Source organism: Mya arenaria, chromosome 13 (genome assembly GCF_026914265.1).
Source record: "Mya arenaria isolate MELC-2E11 chromosome 13, ASM2691426v1".
Lineage (NCBI taxonomy): Eukaryota > Metazoa > Mollusca > Bivalvia > Myida > Myidae > Mya > Mya arenaria.
The window spans coordinates 66793894-66814731 of NC_069134.1; the positions used below are offsets into that span (position 1 = coordinate 66793894).

Genomic DNA, 20838 nt, shown 5'->3' on the forward strand with positions numbered 1-20838 from the left:
TGTACAGGAGCATGAGAAGGTATGTCATGCATGATAGCATTCTTGCTGTTACCTCAAAGGTCAAAGTCATACTAAGAGGTCAATTGAGCCCCTTGAGAAGTTTCATAGAAATAATTATTTACACATTTGTTACTTACTCAATTGTGATCTGATTTTGATCAATCTTCACCAAAGTCTATTAGCATCATCAGAAGTCGAGTTGTGCAAAGGACAAAGTGTGTTCTTGCTTCTAAGGACAAGGTCACACTCAGAGGTCAATTGAATTTGAAACTTGCAATCAATTTTGATCAAACTTCTTAGAATCGTGTAGCAGCCTGAAAAGGTGTGTTGTGTAAAGCATTTGTGCACTCACCTTGATAGTGAAGCTCAAACTTATAGGGATTTAATAATAATAACAGATGTCTCATTTTGATCAGTTTCATCAAATTTTACAAAATGGCACAGCAGTTTGAGAAGGTGTGTTTAGTAAAGCATTATTTTTTCTAACTTCAAATGTCAAGGTACCAAATATTGGTCATTTATGTAGCCTGATTTAATAGGAATATTTCTTGTCTCTGTTGTAACTCCTTTAATTAGATTTCAATCAAACTTCACAGAACAGAGAAGCATGGAAGGTATGACATGCATAGAATTTGTGCTCTAAATGCAAAGTTTGAGTTCACACTCATTGGTCAGTGGAGCCAGACAGGAATTTCATAGTAATGTGTCAATATATGTTTTGATAAATGACTAAGTTATCCTAGGGCAAGTACATAGGACAGTTACAACTTTCTTTAAATTACTGTCATTTTTAAAATTGGCTCAAGAAAGATCAAATTGGAGGCATTTATCACACTATTGTGACATCTCTTTTTCCATTTTAACTTTGATTGTTAAGATAGGTTTTAAGTTGGGGTGACATGGTTGACACTAAACCGCCATATTCTAATAAAAACACAATTTATTAATAATAATTTAATATTTAATAATCTTTTGATAATAAAATATTATATAAATATATATAATAAAAAGAAGAATTTTTTTTTGCGTATTTAGATCTCAATGTGAACACCAAAAGTGAGTATTTAAAGCCACTCCTTTTGGTGCTCACTCTGTGAAATATATTTTGATCTTATACTGACATGAACAATTATCCTCTGTGTGGTTTGGTTTGTAGTTATAGTTTAAAACTAAAAGTAATATAGAACTTGTTAAGCAGCTAAAAACTCTCTTTTTTCAGTTTGACACGGATGCCCTGGAAAAGAAAATGGAAGTGCATGCTGGGATTCCTGTCGTTACCAAGGCAACATGGACGGAGATCATTGAGAAATCCCACGCCCCACGCCATGTATTCTATAAGGCGGGAAAATGGGCGGGAGAAGTCGCAAAAGTGTCTTTGGTAAAAATGGACATATTTGAATATTTTTGGTTGTAAGGAGAACAGGAGGGCTGTTACAGTCACCCTCACTATAGCTTGAATGTTGCTGTTCCATCAAGTAAAAGTGACCTAATATATGCATAAATCTCAGTATTAGTTCAAAATTCATAAGGTATATCAGACTCTGACAGTGAAGTTATATAACTCTTGAATTAATTTGAATTAAAATTATTGCGATCTTTTTTCAGAATTTTTAACCAGGTTTTCAATGGAGACCAGGTTAATATTAGAAATGGGATGGCATTAGTAGGGCGGGCGGACCAGGTGAAGGTCACTGTTACTAAAAATAGAGAAATGGTTTCAGTAAGAATGGATGGATAGTGATGTAAATTGTGTTTAGGTAGCTTATGTGAAGAGCTAGCTAGCGATATAGTGGCACTTTTTTAGATGGGGCAATTGTGGCCACCTAGCTATTTATTGAAAAAAAAACATTATAAAGGAATATATATACACAATTCATATGCTATTTGTATGTTTTGATCATTAAATTCATATAAGTTAAACATAATAATGCATTAAAATAAAGAAAAAAAATTGCATCAGCCTATAAAGTGTGCCGATACATTATGGATAAGAATACCGGTATATCACTGAGTGTAAGTAATTAGGTAATGTTCTTTGACTGTCATTATTTGAACTCTGAGCATACCAAAATTATTCATATACATACAGTCGAACCTCGTTCGCTCGAACTCCCAGGAACCGGCAAAAATAAGAGCCTCAAAAAGTTAAGCGGGACTGTTTACCTTCAGGTTTAAGTAATCGGTTATTTACATCCAGTTCGAGCGGACAAAGATTTCTAGCAAAGTCAGTTTGAGCCAACAGGGCTAGACTGTAGCATAAATCAACCTTGAATTTTTTATATACTGTATCGGTCATCCACCTTCATTCAGAGTTTGACATTCCTTGTTAAACACCTTATTCTCGTTTAAAGGTTGTGTACGTCATGGCAGATTGTGGAAATTGCCGAAGAAATAATCAAACTTTTCTCGACATTCAGACTGCTGTTCGTCACATTGGTAAGAATTTCTTTGCTTTAAATGTCAGATTTTCTTTTAATGATGAGTATTAAGTGAAGTATTTCATACACAGCAGCCAGTTGTTAAAAATCCACTATCTTTTTGGTATGGTCCAAGTTATCCAAATGTTCATTGATTGGTCAATATTTATCAAATTATTATTTCTAACCAATCAAATCATTTAAAAGTGTAAACTAGTCAAACAGTAACCTGTGGACAACTTACCATAGTTTTATACAGTTGGCTGCAGGTCTGTGAGTTTTCCCATGGTCAGCAGTTTGTTACCTTGACTCGAAACTTCTAGTCAAAGTGCAAACCTTCAAAGTATAGTTTTAATTACCGGTATCAGTAAAATCTCTTTATATAAAGCATTCGGGTTAATATTACAAATTTGGTGTTTTGACCCCAACTAAGAATATAAGTATCTTCCATGGCCGAGAGTGTAAGATAAGTTTATCCCAACCCGAGCGTAAGGTGTTTTGTGGAAACGAGGTTTACCGAGTTTCCGCAAAACACCCTGCGCGAGAGTTGGGATGAACCTATCTTACATGAGAGGCTATGGTAGATGCTTTTTCTCCCACTTCAGTTAAACAAAATTAAGTAAAAATGTATTTTTGCTAGAACTCTTTTGAGCGTATTTAAAATAAATGCGTATGGATATGTGATAATTCGTGGTTGTCAAGGATATGTGCGCAGTGATTCAGATTATGTTAATAGTGAAGTCGGTCTTTAAATAGTTCTGAGGAGTGAGAAGCATTATTTCCTGAAAGGTGGGTGAAAACTGTTTTATGGTGACATTTGAAGCGAGAAATAATTAATTAGCATTCTAAATATTGCCACAAGACAAGGTTTCCATGATGCTACAGACCACAGTCTTCAACAAGTGAGGTAATTACAATGTGATGACCATTAAAAAGGAGTTCCATACGGGTACTTTTTTTATAGTTGCCCGTGGGCAAGATTATAAGTATCTTCCATGGCCAAGAGTGTAAGATAGGTTCATTCCGACCCGAGCGTAGGGTCGGGATGAACCTATCTTACACGAGTGGCTATGGTAGATGCGTTTCTCTCCCACCTCAGTTAAAAAACTAAGTAGAAATGTATTTTTTGCTGGAACTCTTTATCTTACTCTACTCTTAACTCTACTTATCTGAGGTGGGAGAACTTTCTTACCTTGCAAACTAATGTATATGATCATTTATATCAGATAAGATTCATTCTACCATCTTCAAAATGGTTGTTATTTCCTGGTAATAATGATATCATTTTAACAATAACCAAATAAATTCAAAGCATATCTACCGTATTATATCATGTATAGGACGCTAGCATAGATAGGACGCAGGCAAAAAAATAGTTGAGAAAACGGGTAAAAACCCTTAATATATAAGATAGGACGCAGCGGAAAAATGTCAAAATCGGAGCCGAAAAATTGAGGTTGGTCAAGTATTTATAACATATATATTGAAGTAAAAAACAAACAAAAAATTGTATATGAGGCATATTTTGATAACTGTCTTGTGTATTTCGATAATTATCGTCGTATTTTGGTAATTTAGCGTACACAACAATGATATATGTCTTGACATTTTGAGAACATTTACGCATATTATAAGACTTATACAAATGCCGTAATAGTCCCGACTGACAGTCAACCGTTGCAACCGTTGCAATAGTCTCGACATGCCTTCTGAATGACAGTCAACAGTTGCAACCGTTGCAATCGCAACAAAACTGATGATTGTTTTGATAAGGCTTGTCGCTGTGCGGATTAAAGCATGTCGGCATAATTAAGTGTCGTTAATTAGCCTTGCCAGCGGAAGGCACATCGGGTAAAGTGCGAACAAACAACCATAAGGTATTACCATCACAATAGTTTGTTCTATTGATGTTTTTCTAATGACAGACAGCGGGTGTTTTTCACACCTTCGCACATTTGAAAAGATTTGATAGTGACAATAATGCTACTTAACGTTATGCACATTCCTTTATCAATTTTTTAAAACAGTTACATACAAAATGTTTTGTAAAATATCGAAACATTAAAATCATAAACAACGATTAATTGATATTTACCTCCTTTCCCGATTTCCGTTACCGTTATAACTCAATCCAGTTAAAGTGCTGACTCACATCGAGATTTTGTGAGTAGCGTCCCTTTTATAAAAAAGTAAACACTCGTGTTTTTTTCAATTTATTTCTCAATAAATCATTTTAAAGTAAACATTCAATATATTTCTGCGTGTGTTCACTTGCGTGATTTTACCTACGTCAGTTGTTCTTTTCGGTGACGCAGTACAGATACTTACTATTACCGCGTTCTTCCCCGGTCCGATATTTTCGACCTGAAATGGACTTGGAAAAAAACAGATGAAATTCTAATAGCATAGAAAGGACGCAGGCAATTTTTAAGACGAGAATTGGGGGTAAAAAAGTGCGTCCTATGCATGATATAATACGGTAGTGGGTTTATTGATAAGACCCTATTTTCATTTGAATTTACTCCTGTAGGACAATTCTAAAATTTCAAAATATATCAGGGTAGACTCAATGCAACTGGGAATAACAGACACTTAAAAAGCTCATGACTTTTTTGGCACTTAATTACACTAAACCGTTACAAAACACATGGCAGATCGAAGCCAAAATGCATCCGATGGGTGAGGGAAATACTTTAGAAAAAACAACATCTGCAGGCATGTACAATGGCTGATTTTGCACACATGACTTGCATGATCATAACATTTGTTATCTTGTTATTTTTATGACTATAAATGGTCAATGTTCTCTTGGTTTCTTCAGATGGAGGGTCAATGTACTATGTGAACTGTACAGCTGAGCCCATCCTGTGCCGTAACCAGAAGATTCGAGGATTTCCAACTATCGTTGCATATCGGGGTCTTGGCTGGTTACGTCCTGGGGATTGTCTTACTAAGACAGCTGCGGCACGTTTTGGGAGTTCCGTCAGAATTGATTATCATGGAGTCATCAGAGTAATTATTCTTTACATTTAGTTTAAATAATTGATCAAGAGTGTTGTCTAAAGTTCATGAAATTAGAGAAAAACAAATGTTTGAATATAGTCCAAGTTGTGCCAACACATTGAAAACTGCAGGGACAAACCCAGAAGTCTAAAATCAGATATAGACCCTGTTATGGGGCGCAAGGTGAGAGCCCCAATAACACTAAACAAGAGACACCACTTGGAGTTTTTGAGGGGGACACCACAAGCAGACTACACTTTAAAACCCTTTAATGGTAAAATGTTCAGGCTTGGACAGTTGCTGAAATTAGATTTTTACATGGCAAAGCACATAAAATTTAAGCAAACTAGAACTGTCAAAACTAATGCTTCTTGATTTTAAATTCTCATTTGATGACAGAGAAGGTCACACTACAATTTTCAAAGAAAAGAAAATGTTTTGGGGCTTTAAAACCTCAAATTGTGGCAGTGTTTACTTTGCCCCAATCCACAATTGCTGGAAAACCATTTAAGTTTCTGAAACATCAAAAGAATGCCTGTACTGATTGTGTTAGTACCCAAGGAACAAAACACGTGTAGCAGTAACATGCCCTACTCCTACTCCTTTCTCCTGATGTGGAACAGAACACAATCATGTAGCAATAATCTAGCTGCATGACTTCAGCTGTGAATTTCACTTATTTTCACACAGAAACAGAATGCAGTTGCAGTTAATTGCTTATAGCCTTACCTACTTCAGGCCTGAAGTTCACTTATGTAACTATCAGTTTAGCAAAGCTCTTAGCAGGTTTAGCAGTTTGTCGTTATTTATTGAAGCTGTTGTACTGCCCCTATTTCTCGAACAATCTTACGCCCCAGGGCTTCTAAAAACAAACAATTTTCCGGTCTGGACCGGTTTTGACTCAGCCGCACCAATTTATGTTTATGTTATAGTTCAATTTTAGCGGTGTACTGAAAAAACAGTGGTCATATCAGGCTGAGGTGGCCTGCTCTATTTTCTGGAAATCGTCAGAATGGTCTCAATCTTATTTGTTGTTTTTTGGTGCATGTGTCAGAATCGATCTACATTCAATAAATCCCCCCGAGATTATTTGTCATTAGTCACACAAAAATGTAACTATCAAATATATACATCCTTTTATTACTGTCACTAGTTGAACAAGTAAGTCTTGGCGGAAAAATACACTGATTGCAATATACTGGTACGTTTAGCGTATGAAATGCATTCTTCAGAATTGAGCAATCAAAATTATAAACTTAAATTTTCTAAACATGAAAAATTTGTGCTTTTAAAAGCCAAGGAAAAATATACTTTGTTTGTGGTATACAATATATATAAGTTATATGATGATGCTTGCATTATATTTGATTCTTTAAATTGAAGAATAATAACGAACCTTCTCTGTTTAGTCCAGCTTGGATAGACACCTTGTGGACATTTCTATGAAATATTATATTAGTACCCAGCCATAATTTCAAAGAAACACCCACTCTTTGTCTATTCTTTACAAAGATACTTAGCTTAGCTGGCTATTTTTGTTTTGATACAAATTCTGAAATGTTCTCCTTTTAAAGGGAGTTCAGACTAGCTTTTAAAGCTGCACTCTCACAGATTGAATGTTTTGACATCTTATTTATTTTTGTCTTGGAACGAGCCAATTTTGGAAACCAGTTATATAAGACTGCTGACAAAAAGTAAGGTAGCAGATTTTTATATTTAAGTTCTAAAATTGACGTTTTATATTTTTCTTAAACCGTTAGTAACGGTTTAAGCCATAGAACATTAATTTTCAAACGGAAATATGAAAATCTAGGATGAGTTTTTTTGTCAGCAAACTTTAATCATTCATGGTTTGCAGATATCTACGCAAAAAAATTGCTCTTTCCAAGACAAAAAAATAGAAAATGGTAAATCTGTGAGAGTGCAGCTTTAAAGGGAATTACCTTTGGAGGCGCATAATTAAGTGTGATACAAAATATAAAGAAGAAGTACATTATAATTATGTTCAACTTATTGACTTTATTGATCAAAACAAAACAAAAAAGCATATCAATTGTGTATATATAGATAAAAAAAAATATTCACAATTTTTGGCGTAGATACAGGATAATATATTTTTAACTGTACACAATTAAATCATATGCTTTTTTGTTTTGATCATAAAATTCAATTGAGTTAAACATAATTATTTACGCATTAAAATTAAAAACAACAAGTTTCTTGCATCTGCCTATTATGTGTGCCTTAAAGATGCACTCTTACTCCCAAATAAGATTTACCACAAATGATACAATTGTTTTAATATACCAAAACGGATGAATAAATGTCTAAAACAATGGTTCTTATGAAGGATAATGAGTTTAAATTGAAAGAAATTTGCAGAAAACATGATAGTTCTACCTTATAAGATGGTACTAACTCACACTTAATCTTTTAGCAATCACCAATTAATTAATATTTTTGTGCTTTAACCTGTTCAAAACATGGTAACAATCTTGTTTTTAGTTATTAATATTTTCCATAAATGCAATATTTTGCAAGTAGTGAAAGGTTGATCAGTCAAAATTTATGTTTATTAAATATGTGTGTGTGTATAGCTTTTGAATAAGGGTGTCACTTTAATCAAGGTAAACTTGGTACCTATATAAAATCAAGTTTTATCAAGAAATTTATCTTATTAAAATAATTGTTACTTGATAAACCTGTTATGCATACATGTACATAGATATTTTAAGAAATTTTGGGCCTGGATTTGAAGGTGCACAATATTTTGGCTGAAATATGACAAATTCAAATAAGAATATTTATTAGCCATTGTTAAGTAATATTACTGCCCAAATTTTGTTTAAGTGAAAATTGTTAATTACCCGTATGAATAGAATTCATATGAAATTACTGATACAGGCAATAAAAGGGATACTCCTTGAATGAAATGATCATGAAGTGCGAAAATTCACGCCATTGTTTTTATGGCTATGCCGGTATTTTTATTGGCAATGATCGTGGTGGTAATTTTTATGCTAAATACGCTAATCATGATACGGGCTTGAAATGTCGAGAACCTCCCAACAACAAGTTGTTTACTAAAGTGAAATACCCTGGTATGTACTGAAACAGTTGAAAAATGTTGTCATTGAAAAGAATACTTGAGGGCAGAGCTCAAAACAGAATGATGTTGAACAGCAGAAATGGGACATTTGATTAATTCAGTTCTCATTTTCTTCACATTTTTTAACACTTGTCATGTCAACATGGTAGTATAAGTGAAATATTAGTGGTAAATGTGTTTTTATTCTTCTGCCATGTTTTAATCTACCATTTTTCAGTCCCATTCTACCAAGAAACCATTTGGGAGCATTCTCCACTTGCACCCAAAATAACATTTTGATGTTTATTGATTGACTATGTAGTGACTGAATCTTACAATTATGATTTCAGACTGAAGCGGTTCTAGACTGGTTTTCCCGAGTAGCTGACAGTGCCGTTACTGACCTTCCATCTTCAGACACCCTCCCAGACTTTCAGGTTTGTCTTGTTGTTGTTGTTGGTTGCCATTCCTTTTAACGTATATAAGAATGATCAAACTCCACTGTGAACATGAGGCTTGGTGGTCAGGAGTGGTTTGTTTATACAGAAATCCCTTATCCAAAGGGTGCAGTACCCCTGGAGCTGACCAAGTTACTCTTCATATTTGTAAACAGCTGCCATGAAAAAAAATCATAATGTATAAACATTATTATGTAAAAAGGTTAGTTCTTATATCCCTGTATGGTTCTTATTTCTGTGTAGGATAAATGAAGACAAGATTCAAGAGCTAGTGGTATATGTGTCCAGGGGCGTAGCTTGACGAAAATATATGTGTAGGCCACATTTTAGGGGGCCCGCGGGGCATGCTTCCCACCCCAAGGAAATTTTGCTTAGCTAGGTGATTGTTTATGCGTTTTGGCGTATATTTCGTTGTTGCAAAAAACATTAAAGAGAGCAACAATATCATTATGTTTTACCTTAAATCAATTTTGTACGTATATTAGCTAAAGAAGACCGGCCAAAAAAGTAAAACATTGAACATTTTATTTATTACATTTCACTCAATATTAATGCATTTTGTTACCAAAATCTAAGTTAACTGTCATATATATATATCTGTAAATATAATGTCGCTTTCTACAGCACAGTTGACTTTCCGGGATCATTAAAAAAACCTCTAGCTTACGGCATTTTCGCGACTCAAACACATTGATGACGAGGTCAACATCTATGATCATGCTCTTGTGGCTGTGAATTTGGGCCAAGGATGACAACCGGTCGCTTTTCATTGTCGTTCACAGGAAGTTTTTTATTCGTTTCATTCCACTTAACGACCTTTCACAAAGGGGCTGATGTAGGTGGCATAGTAAGAAGAACCTCGAATTTTGTAAATATGCTAGGGTACAGGTCCTTGTTGGTTTGTTTCGTGGTATCTTGTAGTCAAGATAAACTTGCGGCTGCGATGCTCCATCTCACATTCCATTCTGTTTTAAATGTGTCAAATGTTTCGTGGCGATCAGGGGCCTTAGCAGCATACATTGATGGCAGCATGTAATCCTTTTCCAGTTTTGAAGGCAATACATGTTGTGCACTGTATCTGTCTTTTAAGACATTAAACAAGGTTATTCTGAAGTAGTCAGATGGTGTTTGCACCTCAGGATTCCATTCTACACATCAGGTTTCAAGTGCGTGGACCACTACGGGGAACACATTTTGGAACGTTTCGAGTGCGCCCGCATGTCTGAACCATCGTGTCTCACATAACGAGCGAAGCTTAGTGCGCCGATTCATTTCCTCTTTCGTTGCGACTTTTTTAGAAAGCTCGTCCTGGAACGCTGCTAGACGATTTGCTGAAAACTTGAACAAGAATCCAATGTCCTGAACTGGGTCCATCATAGTTCGGACACTCGGATGGAAACTGGTACTGGAGGCATGATTGCCAAGTTCCTTCTAGCATTGTTGTTTGGTATCTTCATTTATTGAAGTCAAAGTGAAACTATTGAAATGAGGATACGTAGGAGTATGTTCGGCAATATTGGCGCCAGACCGTTTACAATTTCAAATAATATAGCGCCCGTAAACTTTAACCAAGCCGATTGGAAATGTTTAATGTACTGCGTAAACGCGCAGACTACTGGTATGCAACTTTTGATTAAGTATATACGAAACATTAACGTCGCGTGAAAATGTACTTTAGATCGAAGGAAAACGATATATTTGAAATACCAGGTTTCCTATATATTAAAGCACATTTGTCGGAATTTCATATTTAGCCCCTCACCCTCCTATGCCTTCAGTTTTTATTGCAGATTTGGCATTTTTATTTTTTCGGTTTTTCTGAAAAATGTGTAGGCCGCGGCCTACACGGCCTATAGGAAGCTACGCCCCTGGTGTCCACCTCTGACCCAGGTGGTTGTTGGCTAGGTCTATACCAGTGTGAGAGTGGCCTAGTGGTATAGGTGTCCACCTCTCAGTCTCACCCAAGAGGTTGTTGGCTAGGTCTCCAGAGGGATGGAAACCGGATACCAAATCGGTATCCGGATATTCGTATCAAGTATTCGAATACTATCCGGATACTCGTATCAAATTGTTTTCATAATAAGTAAATTTCCTATTATATGTCACCAACCTGTTATTTGACATAATTGTCCACTTAATTTATAAATCGTCATATGGCAATTTCACTTTTTCATTCATTCTTTCTCAGTCTTAATAATTTATAATGTTATAATCAAAGCTAAACAACTCATTTTACGTCATAAAACTCATGATGAATACCACATAAACACCTCGCGAATTTGATAGTCACTTCGGCCGAGGTGGTTGCTTGGTTACTGCCACGTGCTTTCGAGTTTGTTATTTATCAGCAGGTTTCATGTTAAATGACGCTTTGATTATTTGATAGTCGATTGTAATTTTGTTTCATTACATTGTTTGATTTAATGCAATACCTACAATTTCTGCGGTGTTTTGTAATGAAGGATATAATTGCGGAAAAGATAAGAAGACAAAAAGACAATCTGATTTTTCTTTATTTACATGCGTGTACTTTTTTATTTATCAATTAACTAAACATGGATTAATGATCAATCCGTTTAATATCAACTAGTGCCAATTAGTGTCAATTAAGCACATCTGAGATCATAAAACAACACTTGTCATTGTAAACAAGGTCATAGAACTTCACAGGGTGCTGCACCAGGACACAATATCACGCCTTGTGCAAACACCCAATTAGTCCTTAGCAGACGATTTGTGACACATACCCGCTTCGCGACAGACACTGTTGATCACCTGAAATATTTCATCTGAAAAGTTTTGTAACAATTGCTTTGTCTCTGCTAGGCTATTTCATTGAAATTTTAATTCTTAACGAATATTCGAATACCCATTTTGGTATCCGAATACTTGCTTGATATCCGGATATCCGGATACTCGGATATTCGCTTCCATCCCTAGTTGTTGGCTAGGTCTCCACCAGAGTGAGAGTGGCCTAGTGGTATAGGTGTCCACCTCTCACCCAAGAGGTTGTTGGCTAGGTCTCCACCAGGGTGAGAGTGGCCTAGTGGTATAGGTGTCCACCTCTCACCCAAGAGGTTGTTGGCTAGGGCTCCACCAGGGTGAGAGTGGCCTAGTGGTACAGGTGTCCACCTCTCATCCAAGAGGTTGTTGGCTAGGTCTCCACAAGGGTGAGAGTGGCCTAGTGGTATAGGTGTCCACCTCTCACCCAAGAGGTTGTTGGCTAGGTCTCCACCAGATGAGAGTGGCCTAGTGGTATAGGTGTCCACCTCTCACCCAAGAGGTTGTTGGCTAGGTCTCCACCAGATGAGAGTGGCCTAGTGGTATAGGTGTCCACCTCTCACCCAAGAGGTTGTTGGCTAGGTCTCCACCAGATGAGAGTGGCCTAGTGGTATAGGTGTCCACCTCTGACCCAAGAGGTTGTTGACTAGGTCTCCACCAGGGTGAGAGTGGCCTAGTGGTATAGGTGTCCACCTCTCACCCTGGAGGTTGTTGGCTAGGTCTCCACCAGGGTGAGAGTGGCCTAGTGGTATAGCTGTCCACCTCTGACCCAAGAGGTTGTTGGCTAGGTCTCCACCAGGATGAGAGTGGCCTAGTGGTATATGTGTCCACCTCTGACCCAAGAGGTTGTTGACTAGGTCTCCACAAGGGTTAGAGTGGCCTAGTGGTATAGGTGTCCACCTCTCACCCAAGAGGTTGTTGGCTAGGTCTCCACCAGAGTGAGAGTGGCCTAGTGGTATAGGTGTCCACCTCTCACCCAAGAGGTTGTTGGCTAGGGCTCCACCAGGGTGAGAGTGGCTTAGTGGTACAGGTGTCCACCTCTCATCCAAGAGGTTGTTGGCTAGGTCTCCACAAGGGTGAGAGTGGCCTAGTGGTATAGGTGTCCACCTCTCACCCTGGAGGTTGTTGGCTAGGTCTCCACCAGGGTGAGAGTGGCCTAGTGGTATAGGTGTCCACCTCTCACCCAAGAGGTTGTTGGCTAGGTCTCCACCAGGGTGAGAGTGGCCTAGTGGTATATGTGTCCACCTCTGACCCAAGAGGTTGTTGGCTAGGTCTCCACAAGGGTGAGAGTGGCCTAGTGGTATAGGTGTCCACCTCTCACCCAAGAGGTTGTTGGCTAGGTCTCCACCAGGGTGAGAGTGGCCTAGTGGTATAGGTGTCCACCTCTCACCCAAGAGGTTGTTGGCTAGGTCTCCACCAGGGTGAGAGTGGCCTAGTGGTATATGTGTCCACCTCTGACCCAAGAGGTTGTTGGCTAGGTCTCCACAAGGGTGAGAGTGGCCTAGTGGTATAGGTGTCCACCTCTCACCCAAGAGGTTGTTGGCTAGGTCTCCACCAGGGTGAGAGTGGCCTAGTGGTATATGTGTCCACCTCTCACCCAAGAGGTTGTTGGCTAGGTCTCCACCAGGGTGAGAGTGGCCTAGTGGTATATGTGTCCACCTCTGACCCAAGAGGTTGTTGGCTAGGTCTCCACCAGGGTGAGAGTGGCCTAGTGGTATATGTGTCCACCTCTGACCCAAGAGGTTGTTGGCTAGGTCTCCACCAGGGTGAGAGTGGCCTAGTGGTATATGTGTCCACCTCTCACCCAAGAGGTTGTTGGCTAGGTCTCCACCAGGGTGAGAGTGGCCTAGTGGTATATGTGTCCACATCTCACCCAAGAGGTCGTTGGCTAGGTCTCCACCAGGGTGAGAGTGGCCTAGTGGTATATGTGTCCACCTCTCACCCAAGAGGTTGTTGGTTAGATTTCCACCAGGGTGAGCGTGGCCTAGTGGTACAGGTGTCCACCTCTCCCCCAAGAGGTTGTTGGTTAGATCACCACCAGGGTGAGAGTGGTCTAGTGGTATATGTGTCCACCTCTGACCCAGGAGGTTGTTGGCTAGGTCACCACCAGGGTGAGAGTGGTCTAGTGGTATATGTGTCCACCTCTCATCCAAGAGGTTGTTGGCTAGGTCTCCACCAGGGTGAGAGTGGTCTAGTGGTATATGTGTCCACCTCTCACCCAAGAGCTTGTTGGCTAGGTCTCCACCAGGGTGAGAGTGGTCTAGTGGTATAGGTGTCCACCTCTCACCCAAGAGGTTGTTGGCTAGGTCTCCACCAGGGTGAGAGTGGTCTAGTGGTATAGGTGTCCACCTCTCACCCAAGAGGTTGTTGGCTAGGTCTCCACCAGGGTGAGAGTGGTCTAGTGGTATAGGTGTCCACCTCTCACCCAAGAGGTTGTTGGCTAGGTGTCTACAAGGGTGAGAGTGGCCTAGTGGTATATGTGTCCACCTCTCACCCAAGAGGTTGCTGGCTAGGTCTCCACCAGGGTGAGAGTGGCCTAGTGGTATATGTGTCCACCTCTCACCCAAGAGGTTGTTGGTTAGATCACCACCAGATGAGAGTGGCCTAGTGGTATAGGTGTCCACCTCTCACCCAAGAGGTTGTTGGCTAGGTCTCCACCAGTGTGGGAGTGGCCTAGTGGTATATGTGTCCACCTCTCATCCAAGAGGTTGTTGGCTAGGTCTCCACCATGGTGAGAGTGGCCTAGTGGTATATGTGTCCACCTCTCACCCAAGAGGTTGTTGGTTAGGTCTCCACCAGGGTGAGAGTGGTTTAGTGGTATAGGTGTCCACCTCTCATCCAAGAGGTTGTTGGCTAGGTCTCCACCAGGGTGAGAGTGGTCTAGTGGTATAGGTGTCCACCTCTCATCCAAGAGGTTGTTGGCTAGGTATCCACCAGGGTGAGAGTGGCCTAGTGGTATAGGTGTCCACCTCTCACCCAAGAGGTTGTTGGTTAGATATCCACCAGGGTGAAAGTGGCCTAGTGGTACAGGTGTCCACCTCTCACCCAAGAGGTTGTTGGTTAGATCTCCACCAGGGTGAGAGTGGCCTAGTGGTACAGGTGTCCACCTCTCACCCAAGAGGTTGTTGGTTAGATCACCACCAGGGTGAGAGTGGTCTAGTGGTATATGTGTCCACCTCTGACTCAGGAGGTTGTTGGCTAGGTCACAACCAGGGTGAGAGTGGTCTAGTGGTATATGTGTCCACCTCTCATCCAAGAGGTTGTTGGCTAGGTCTCCACCAGGGTGAGAGTGGTCTAGTGGTATATGTGTCCACCTCTGACCCAAGAGGTTGTTGGCTAGGTCTCCACCAGGGTGAGAGTGGTCTAGTGGTATATGTGTCCACCTCTGACCCAAGAGGTTGTTGGCTAGGTCTCCACCAGGGTGAGAGTGGTCTAGTGGTATATGTGTCCACCTCTGACCCAAGAGATTGTTGGCTAGGTCTCCACCAGGGTGAGAGTGGTCTAGTGGTATAGGTGTCCACCTCTCACCCAAGAGATTGTTGGCTAGGTCTCCACCAGGGTGAGAGTGGCCTAGTGGTATATGTGTCCACCTCTCACCAAAGAGATTGTTGGCTAGGTCTCCACCAGGGTGAGAGTGGCCTAGTGGAATAGGTGTCCACCTCTCACCCAAGAGGTTGTTGGCTAGGTCTCCACCAGACGAGAGTGGCCTAGTGGTATAGGTGTCCACCTCTCACCCAAGAGGTTGTTGGCTAGGTCTCCACCAGATGAGAGTGGCCTAGTGGTATAGGTGTCCACCTCTCATCCAAGAGGTTGTTGGCTAGGTCTCCACCAGATGAGAGTGGCCTAGTGGTATAGGTGTCTACCTCTCACCCAAGAGGTTGTTGGCTAGGTCTCCACCAGATGAGAGTGGCCTAGTGGTATATGTGTCCACCTCTCACCCAAGAGGTTGTTGGCTAGGTCTCCACCAGATGAGAGTGGCCTAGTGGTATATGTGTCCACCTCTTACCCAAGAGGTTGTTGGCTAGGTCTCCACCAGGGTGGGAGTGGCCTAGTGGTATATGTGTCCACCTCTTACCCAAGAGGTTGTTGGCTAGGTCTCCACCAGGGTGAGAGAGGCCTAGTGGTATAGGTGTCCACCTCTCATCCAAGATTTTGTAGGCTAGGTCTCCACCAGGGTGAGAGTGGTCTAGTGGTACAGGTGTCCACCTAGGTATCCACCATTGTGAGAGTGGCCTAGTGGTATATGTGTCCACCTCTCATCCAAGAGGTTGTTGGCTAGGTCTCCACCAGGGTGAGAGTGGCCTAGTGGTATAGGTGTCCACCTCTCACCCAAGAGGTTGTTGGTTAGATCACCACCAGGGTGAGAGTGGCCTAGTGGTATATGTGTCCACCTCTCACCCAAGAGGTTGTTGGCTAGGTCTCCACCAGGGTGAGAGTGGCCTAGTGGTATAGGTGTCCACCTCTCACCCAAGAGGTTGTTGGCTAGGTCTCCACCAGTGTGGGAGTGGCCTAGTGGTATATGTGTCCACCTCTCACCCAAGAGGTTGTTGGCTAGGTCTCCACCAGGGTGAGAGTGGCCTAGTGGTATATGTGTCCACCTCTAACCCAAGAGGTTGTTGGTTAGGTCTCCACCAGGGTGAGAGTGGTTTAGTGGTATAGGTGTCCACCTCTCACCCAAGAGGTTGTTGGCTAGGTCTCCACCAGGGTGAGAGTGGTCTAGTGGTATAGGTGTCCACCTCTCATCCAAGAGGTTGTTGGCTAGGTATCCACCAGGGTGAGAGTGGCCTAGTGGTATATGTGTCCACCTCTCATCCAAGAGTTTGTTGGCTCGGTCTCCACCAGATGAGAGTGGCCTAGTGGTATATGTGTCCACCTCTCACCCAAGAGGTTGTTGGTTAGATCTCCACCAGGGTGAGAGTGGCCTAGTGGTACAGGTGTCCACCTCTCACCCAAGAGGTTGTTGGTTAGATCACCACCAGGGTGAGAGTGGTCTAGTGGTATATGTGTCCACCTCTGACCCAGGAGGTTGTTGGCTAGGTCACAACCAGGGTGAGAGTGGTCTAGTGGTATATGTATCCACCTCTCATCCAAGAGGTTGTTGGCTAGGTCTCCACCAGGGTGAGAGTGGTCTAGTGGTATATGTGTCCACCTCTGACCCAAGAGGTTGTTGGCTAGGTCTCCACCAGGGTGAGAGTGGTCTAGTGGTATATGTGTCCACCTCTGACCCAAGAGGTTGTTGGCTAGGTCTCCACCAGGGTGAGAGTGGTCTAGTGGTATATGTGTCCACCTCTCACCCAAGAGATTGTTGGCTAGGTCTCCACCAGGGTGAGAGTGGTCTAGTGGTATAGGTGTCCACCTCTCACCCAAGAGATTGTTGGCTAGGTCTCCACCAGGGTGAGAGTGGCCTAGTGGTATATGTGTCCACCTCTCACCCAAGAGATTGTTGGCTAGGTCTCCACCAGGGTGAGAGTGGCCTAGTGGTATAGGTGTCCACCTCTCACCCAAGAGGTTGTTGGCTAGGTCTCCACCAGACGAGAGTGGCCTAGTGGTATAGGTGTCCACCTCTCATCCAAGAGGTTGTTGGCTAGGTCTCCTTCAGATGAGAGTGGCCTAGTGGTATAGGTGTCCACCTCTCACCCAAGAGGTTGTTGGCTAGGGCTCCACCAGGGTGAGAGTGGCCTAGTTGTATATGTGTCCACCTCTCATCCAAGAGGTTGTTGGCTAGGTCTCCACCAGGGTGAGAGTGGCCTAGTGGTATATGTGGCCACCTCTCACCCAAGAGGTTGTTGGCTAGGTCTCCACCAGGGTGAGAGTGGTCTAGTGGTATAGGTGTCCACCTCTCACCCAGGAAGTTGTTGGCTAGGTCTCCACAAGGGTGAGAGTGGTCTAGTGGTATAGGTGTCCACCTCTCACCCAAGAGGTTGTTGGCTAGGTCTCCACCAGGGTGAGAGTGGCCTAGTGGTATAGGTGTCCACCTCTCATCCAAGAGATTGTTGGCTAGGTCTCCACCAGATGAGAGTGGCCTAGTGGTATATGTGTCCATCTCTCATCCAAGAGGTTGTTGGCTAGGTCTCCACCAGATGAGAGTGGCCTAGTGGTATATGTGTCCACCTCTCACCCAAGAGGTTGTTGGCTAGGTCTCCACCAGATGAGAGTGGCCTAGTGGTATAGGTGTCGACCTCTCACCCAAGAGGTTGTTGGCTAGGTCTCCACCAGATGAGAGTGGCCTAGTGGTATAGGTGTCCACCTCTCACCCAAGAGGTTGTTGGCTAGGTCTCCACCAGGGTGAGAGTGGTCTAGTGGTATATGTGTCCACCTCTCACCCAAGAGGTTGTTGGCTAGGTCTCCACCAGGGTGAGAGTGGTCTAGTGGTATAGGTGTCCACCTCTCACCCAAGAGGTTGTTGGCTAGGTCTCCACCAGTGTGGGAGTGGCCTAGTGGTATATGTGTCCACCTCTCACCCAAGAGGTTGTTGGCTAGGTCTCCACCAGATGAGAGTGGCCTAGTGGTATATGTGTCCACCTCTCACCCAAGAGGTTGTTGGCTAGGTCTACACCAGATGAGAGTGGCCTAGTGGTATATGTGTCCACCTCTCACCCAAGAGGTTGTTGGCTAGGTCTACACCAGATGAGAGTGGCCTAGTGGTATATGTGTCCACCTCTAACCCAAGAGGTTGTTGGCTAGGTCTCCACCAGTGTGAGAGTGGTCTAGTGGTATATGTGTCCACCTCTCACCCAAGAGGTTGTTGGCTAGGTCTCCACCAGATGAGAGTGGTCTAGTGGTATATGTGTCCACCTCTCACCCAAGAGGTTGTTGGCTAGGTCTCCACCAGGGTGAGAGTGGCCTAGTGGTACAGGTGTTCACCTCTCATCCAAGAGGTTGTTGGTTTGATCTTTACCAGGGTGAATCTTGCGAAGTGGTATATATAGGTGTCCACCTCTCACCCAAGAGGCTCTGGGTTTGTACTTCATCAGCTTGAGTGTGGCCTAGTGCTGTAGGTGGCCACCTCTCTCTTGTATAATATGCCAAAATACCCAAATCAGGATGTTGGGAATCTGAATGTTACTATGTCTGGGATGCATACGCAAGTTTCCAGTTTAAGACTTGTCTTGATTAAAATAAACCAAGCATTTAAAAGTTAAAAATATTTTTATGGGAAATAAATTGTCGTGAATTGATTGATATCTATTCTTGTGTAAAGTGATAAAGGTAATAGTCCACCTTTAACCAGATAAGTCAAAGAATACCTGAGTTCTGGTTATAATGAAAAACACGAAGCGCTAACAATATAACAATTGGGTTCATGATTCCATGAACGCAATGAAAATTTTATTCTTTAGTTAATTATACACGAAATATTGCATCAATATATATTGATATATAAACCAGCCATGAGTTCCATAAAGGCCTAACAGTTGCTTATGTTACCTAATGTAAGCTAAGTGTTTTGTATTGTAACCCAGTTGCATCATAGCACATACACAGCATACGGGGAACCAGATAGCAAGCATTAGCTGCAAATGCCTTTTCTGAACATAAAGCATTGCTTGTGTTTTTCAGGATAAAGATGTTAAGTTGGTTGCCCAGGTTGCAGAAGGTGAGAAAGGCTGGGATTTTCAGTGTTTACGTCTGCTGTGTGAGCATTTACACCCAGTTGTTGACTGCTACAGTGTGACAGAGGGGCAGTCAACAAATATCACTGGAATGGTTGTAAATGAGGTAAGACCAATTAAGAAAACACACAACATTTTAAGCATAATCTTAAGCATACATGTATATGGGAACATGACTTTCTTGTTACAAACAAGAGGAAACTTCCAAATCAGAGCCTATTAATCCCAACAGTAAAAATTCTCCCTTTCACCAAATGTTATGTTATTATATCCGCTAAGTGTTTGAAAACAAGGGCCAGATAGCTTATCAAAATCAAAAAATGGTGAGCCAGGGACATACCCAAAAAACATCACATTTGGGGCTGGAAATAAAATGTTTTTCATCTGGTAACGTTACACCATGTTCTGTTATATATTACAACTCAATGTTAATGATGACATCAATATTGGTTCTTAATTTTGAATTACTTATGGATTAAAAAGATGGCTTTTTTACCGAGTTATATGACAATTTGCAGACTACATTTTATAAATCTGTTTTGGACACAACCAGTCAGATATATTTCTTATGTTTTACTTGGTTGGAAATCACAAAAGGCCATGGTTTGGCCAATTGAACTGTGGAAAAAATGCCTTGAATTCAAATTACCGCAGGCTAGGAATTTGATTGTGTTGTCAATGCTGACATGAGGTTTAGGACTGTTTCATGTTCCCCAAAAGTTGTTACTAAACCAGTGTCTGCTTTCACGACCGATTATAATATTCTGGCAAATTGGGGTTTTAAGACTTATATACCATTAGGATTAAATCATTCATGTCATATCTCAAAAATCATTCGTACAATTGACAAAATACTTGACTGAAGTGCTTTTGACCATTGACCATTAAAGTTACATAACTCCTATTGATCCTTAATACAAGTTATGGACCCTGATTGATTTGGAAAGTTTTTTGACAGGTTGGGTAATTTTGTTACACCGCAAAAACCATTAATGCAATTGACATAAAACTTCACCGGAGTGTTTAGGGCCATTTGAAAATTAAGTAAGATAACTCTTTATTTATCTTCAATACCAGTAATGGCCCATGTTTCACTTATATTTTATTCTAAAAACCTATCATACAATTGACATAGCTCTTTGCAATAGCGATGATTGCTAAAAACAATTAATTCAGCTAATATGATGTATTAGCCTAAAAATATTTTTTACATTCATGAATCATTCATGAATCAACTAAAGTCATTGTTTTCTGCCCTGTTCTCACCCACCACTTGGGAGATGGCTGAAATTAACACGAGTGGCCCTCATATCATAATATTAGTCATTTTACCATCGCAATCTGGAATCTCAAACACATATTGCCAGAACATGACTTAATTCTGCACTTTCACAGATTGAACGTTTTGACAACTTTTTTGTCTTGGAACGAGACATTTTTTGTGAAAATCCATGGAAACCAGTTATATAAGATTGCTG

The 20838-nt window shown here is 41.3% G+C and overlaps 1 protein-coding gene across 1 annotated transcript in view; it reads left to right on the top strand.

The window, feature by feature from the left end:
* The window catches only part of LOC128214358 (uncharacterized), a 121058-nt gene that overhangs the window by 56956 nt on the left and 43264 nt on the right, over positions 1 to 20838 (top strand). Inside the window, exons 12-16 of the mRNA XM_052920779.1 lie at positions 1220 to 1378; positions 2352 to 2436; positions 5239 to 5429; positions 8859 to 8945; positions 19308 to 19466. Coding sequence (XP_052776739.1) covers positions 1220 to 1378; positions 2352 to 2436; positions 5239 to 5429; positions 8859 to 8945; positions 19308 to 19466 — 681 coding nt within the window. The remainder of the gene's footprint in view (positions 1 to 1219; positions 1379 to 2351; positions 2437 to 5238; positions 5430 to 8858; positions 8946 to 19307; positions 19467 to 20838) is intronic.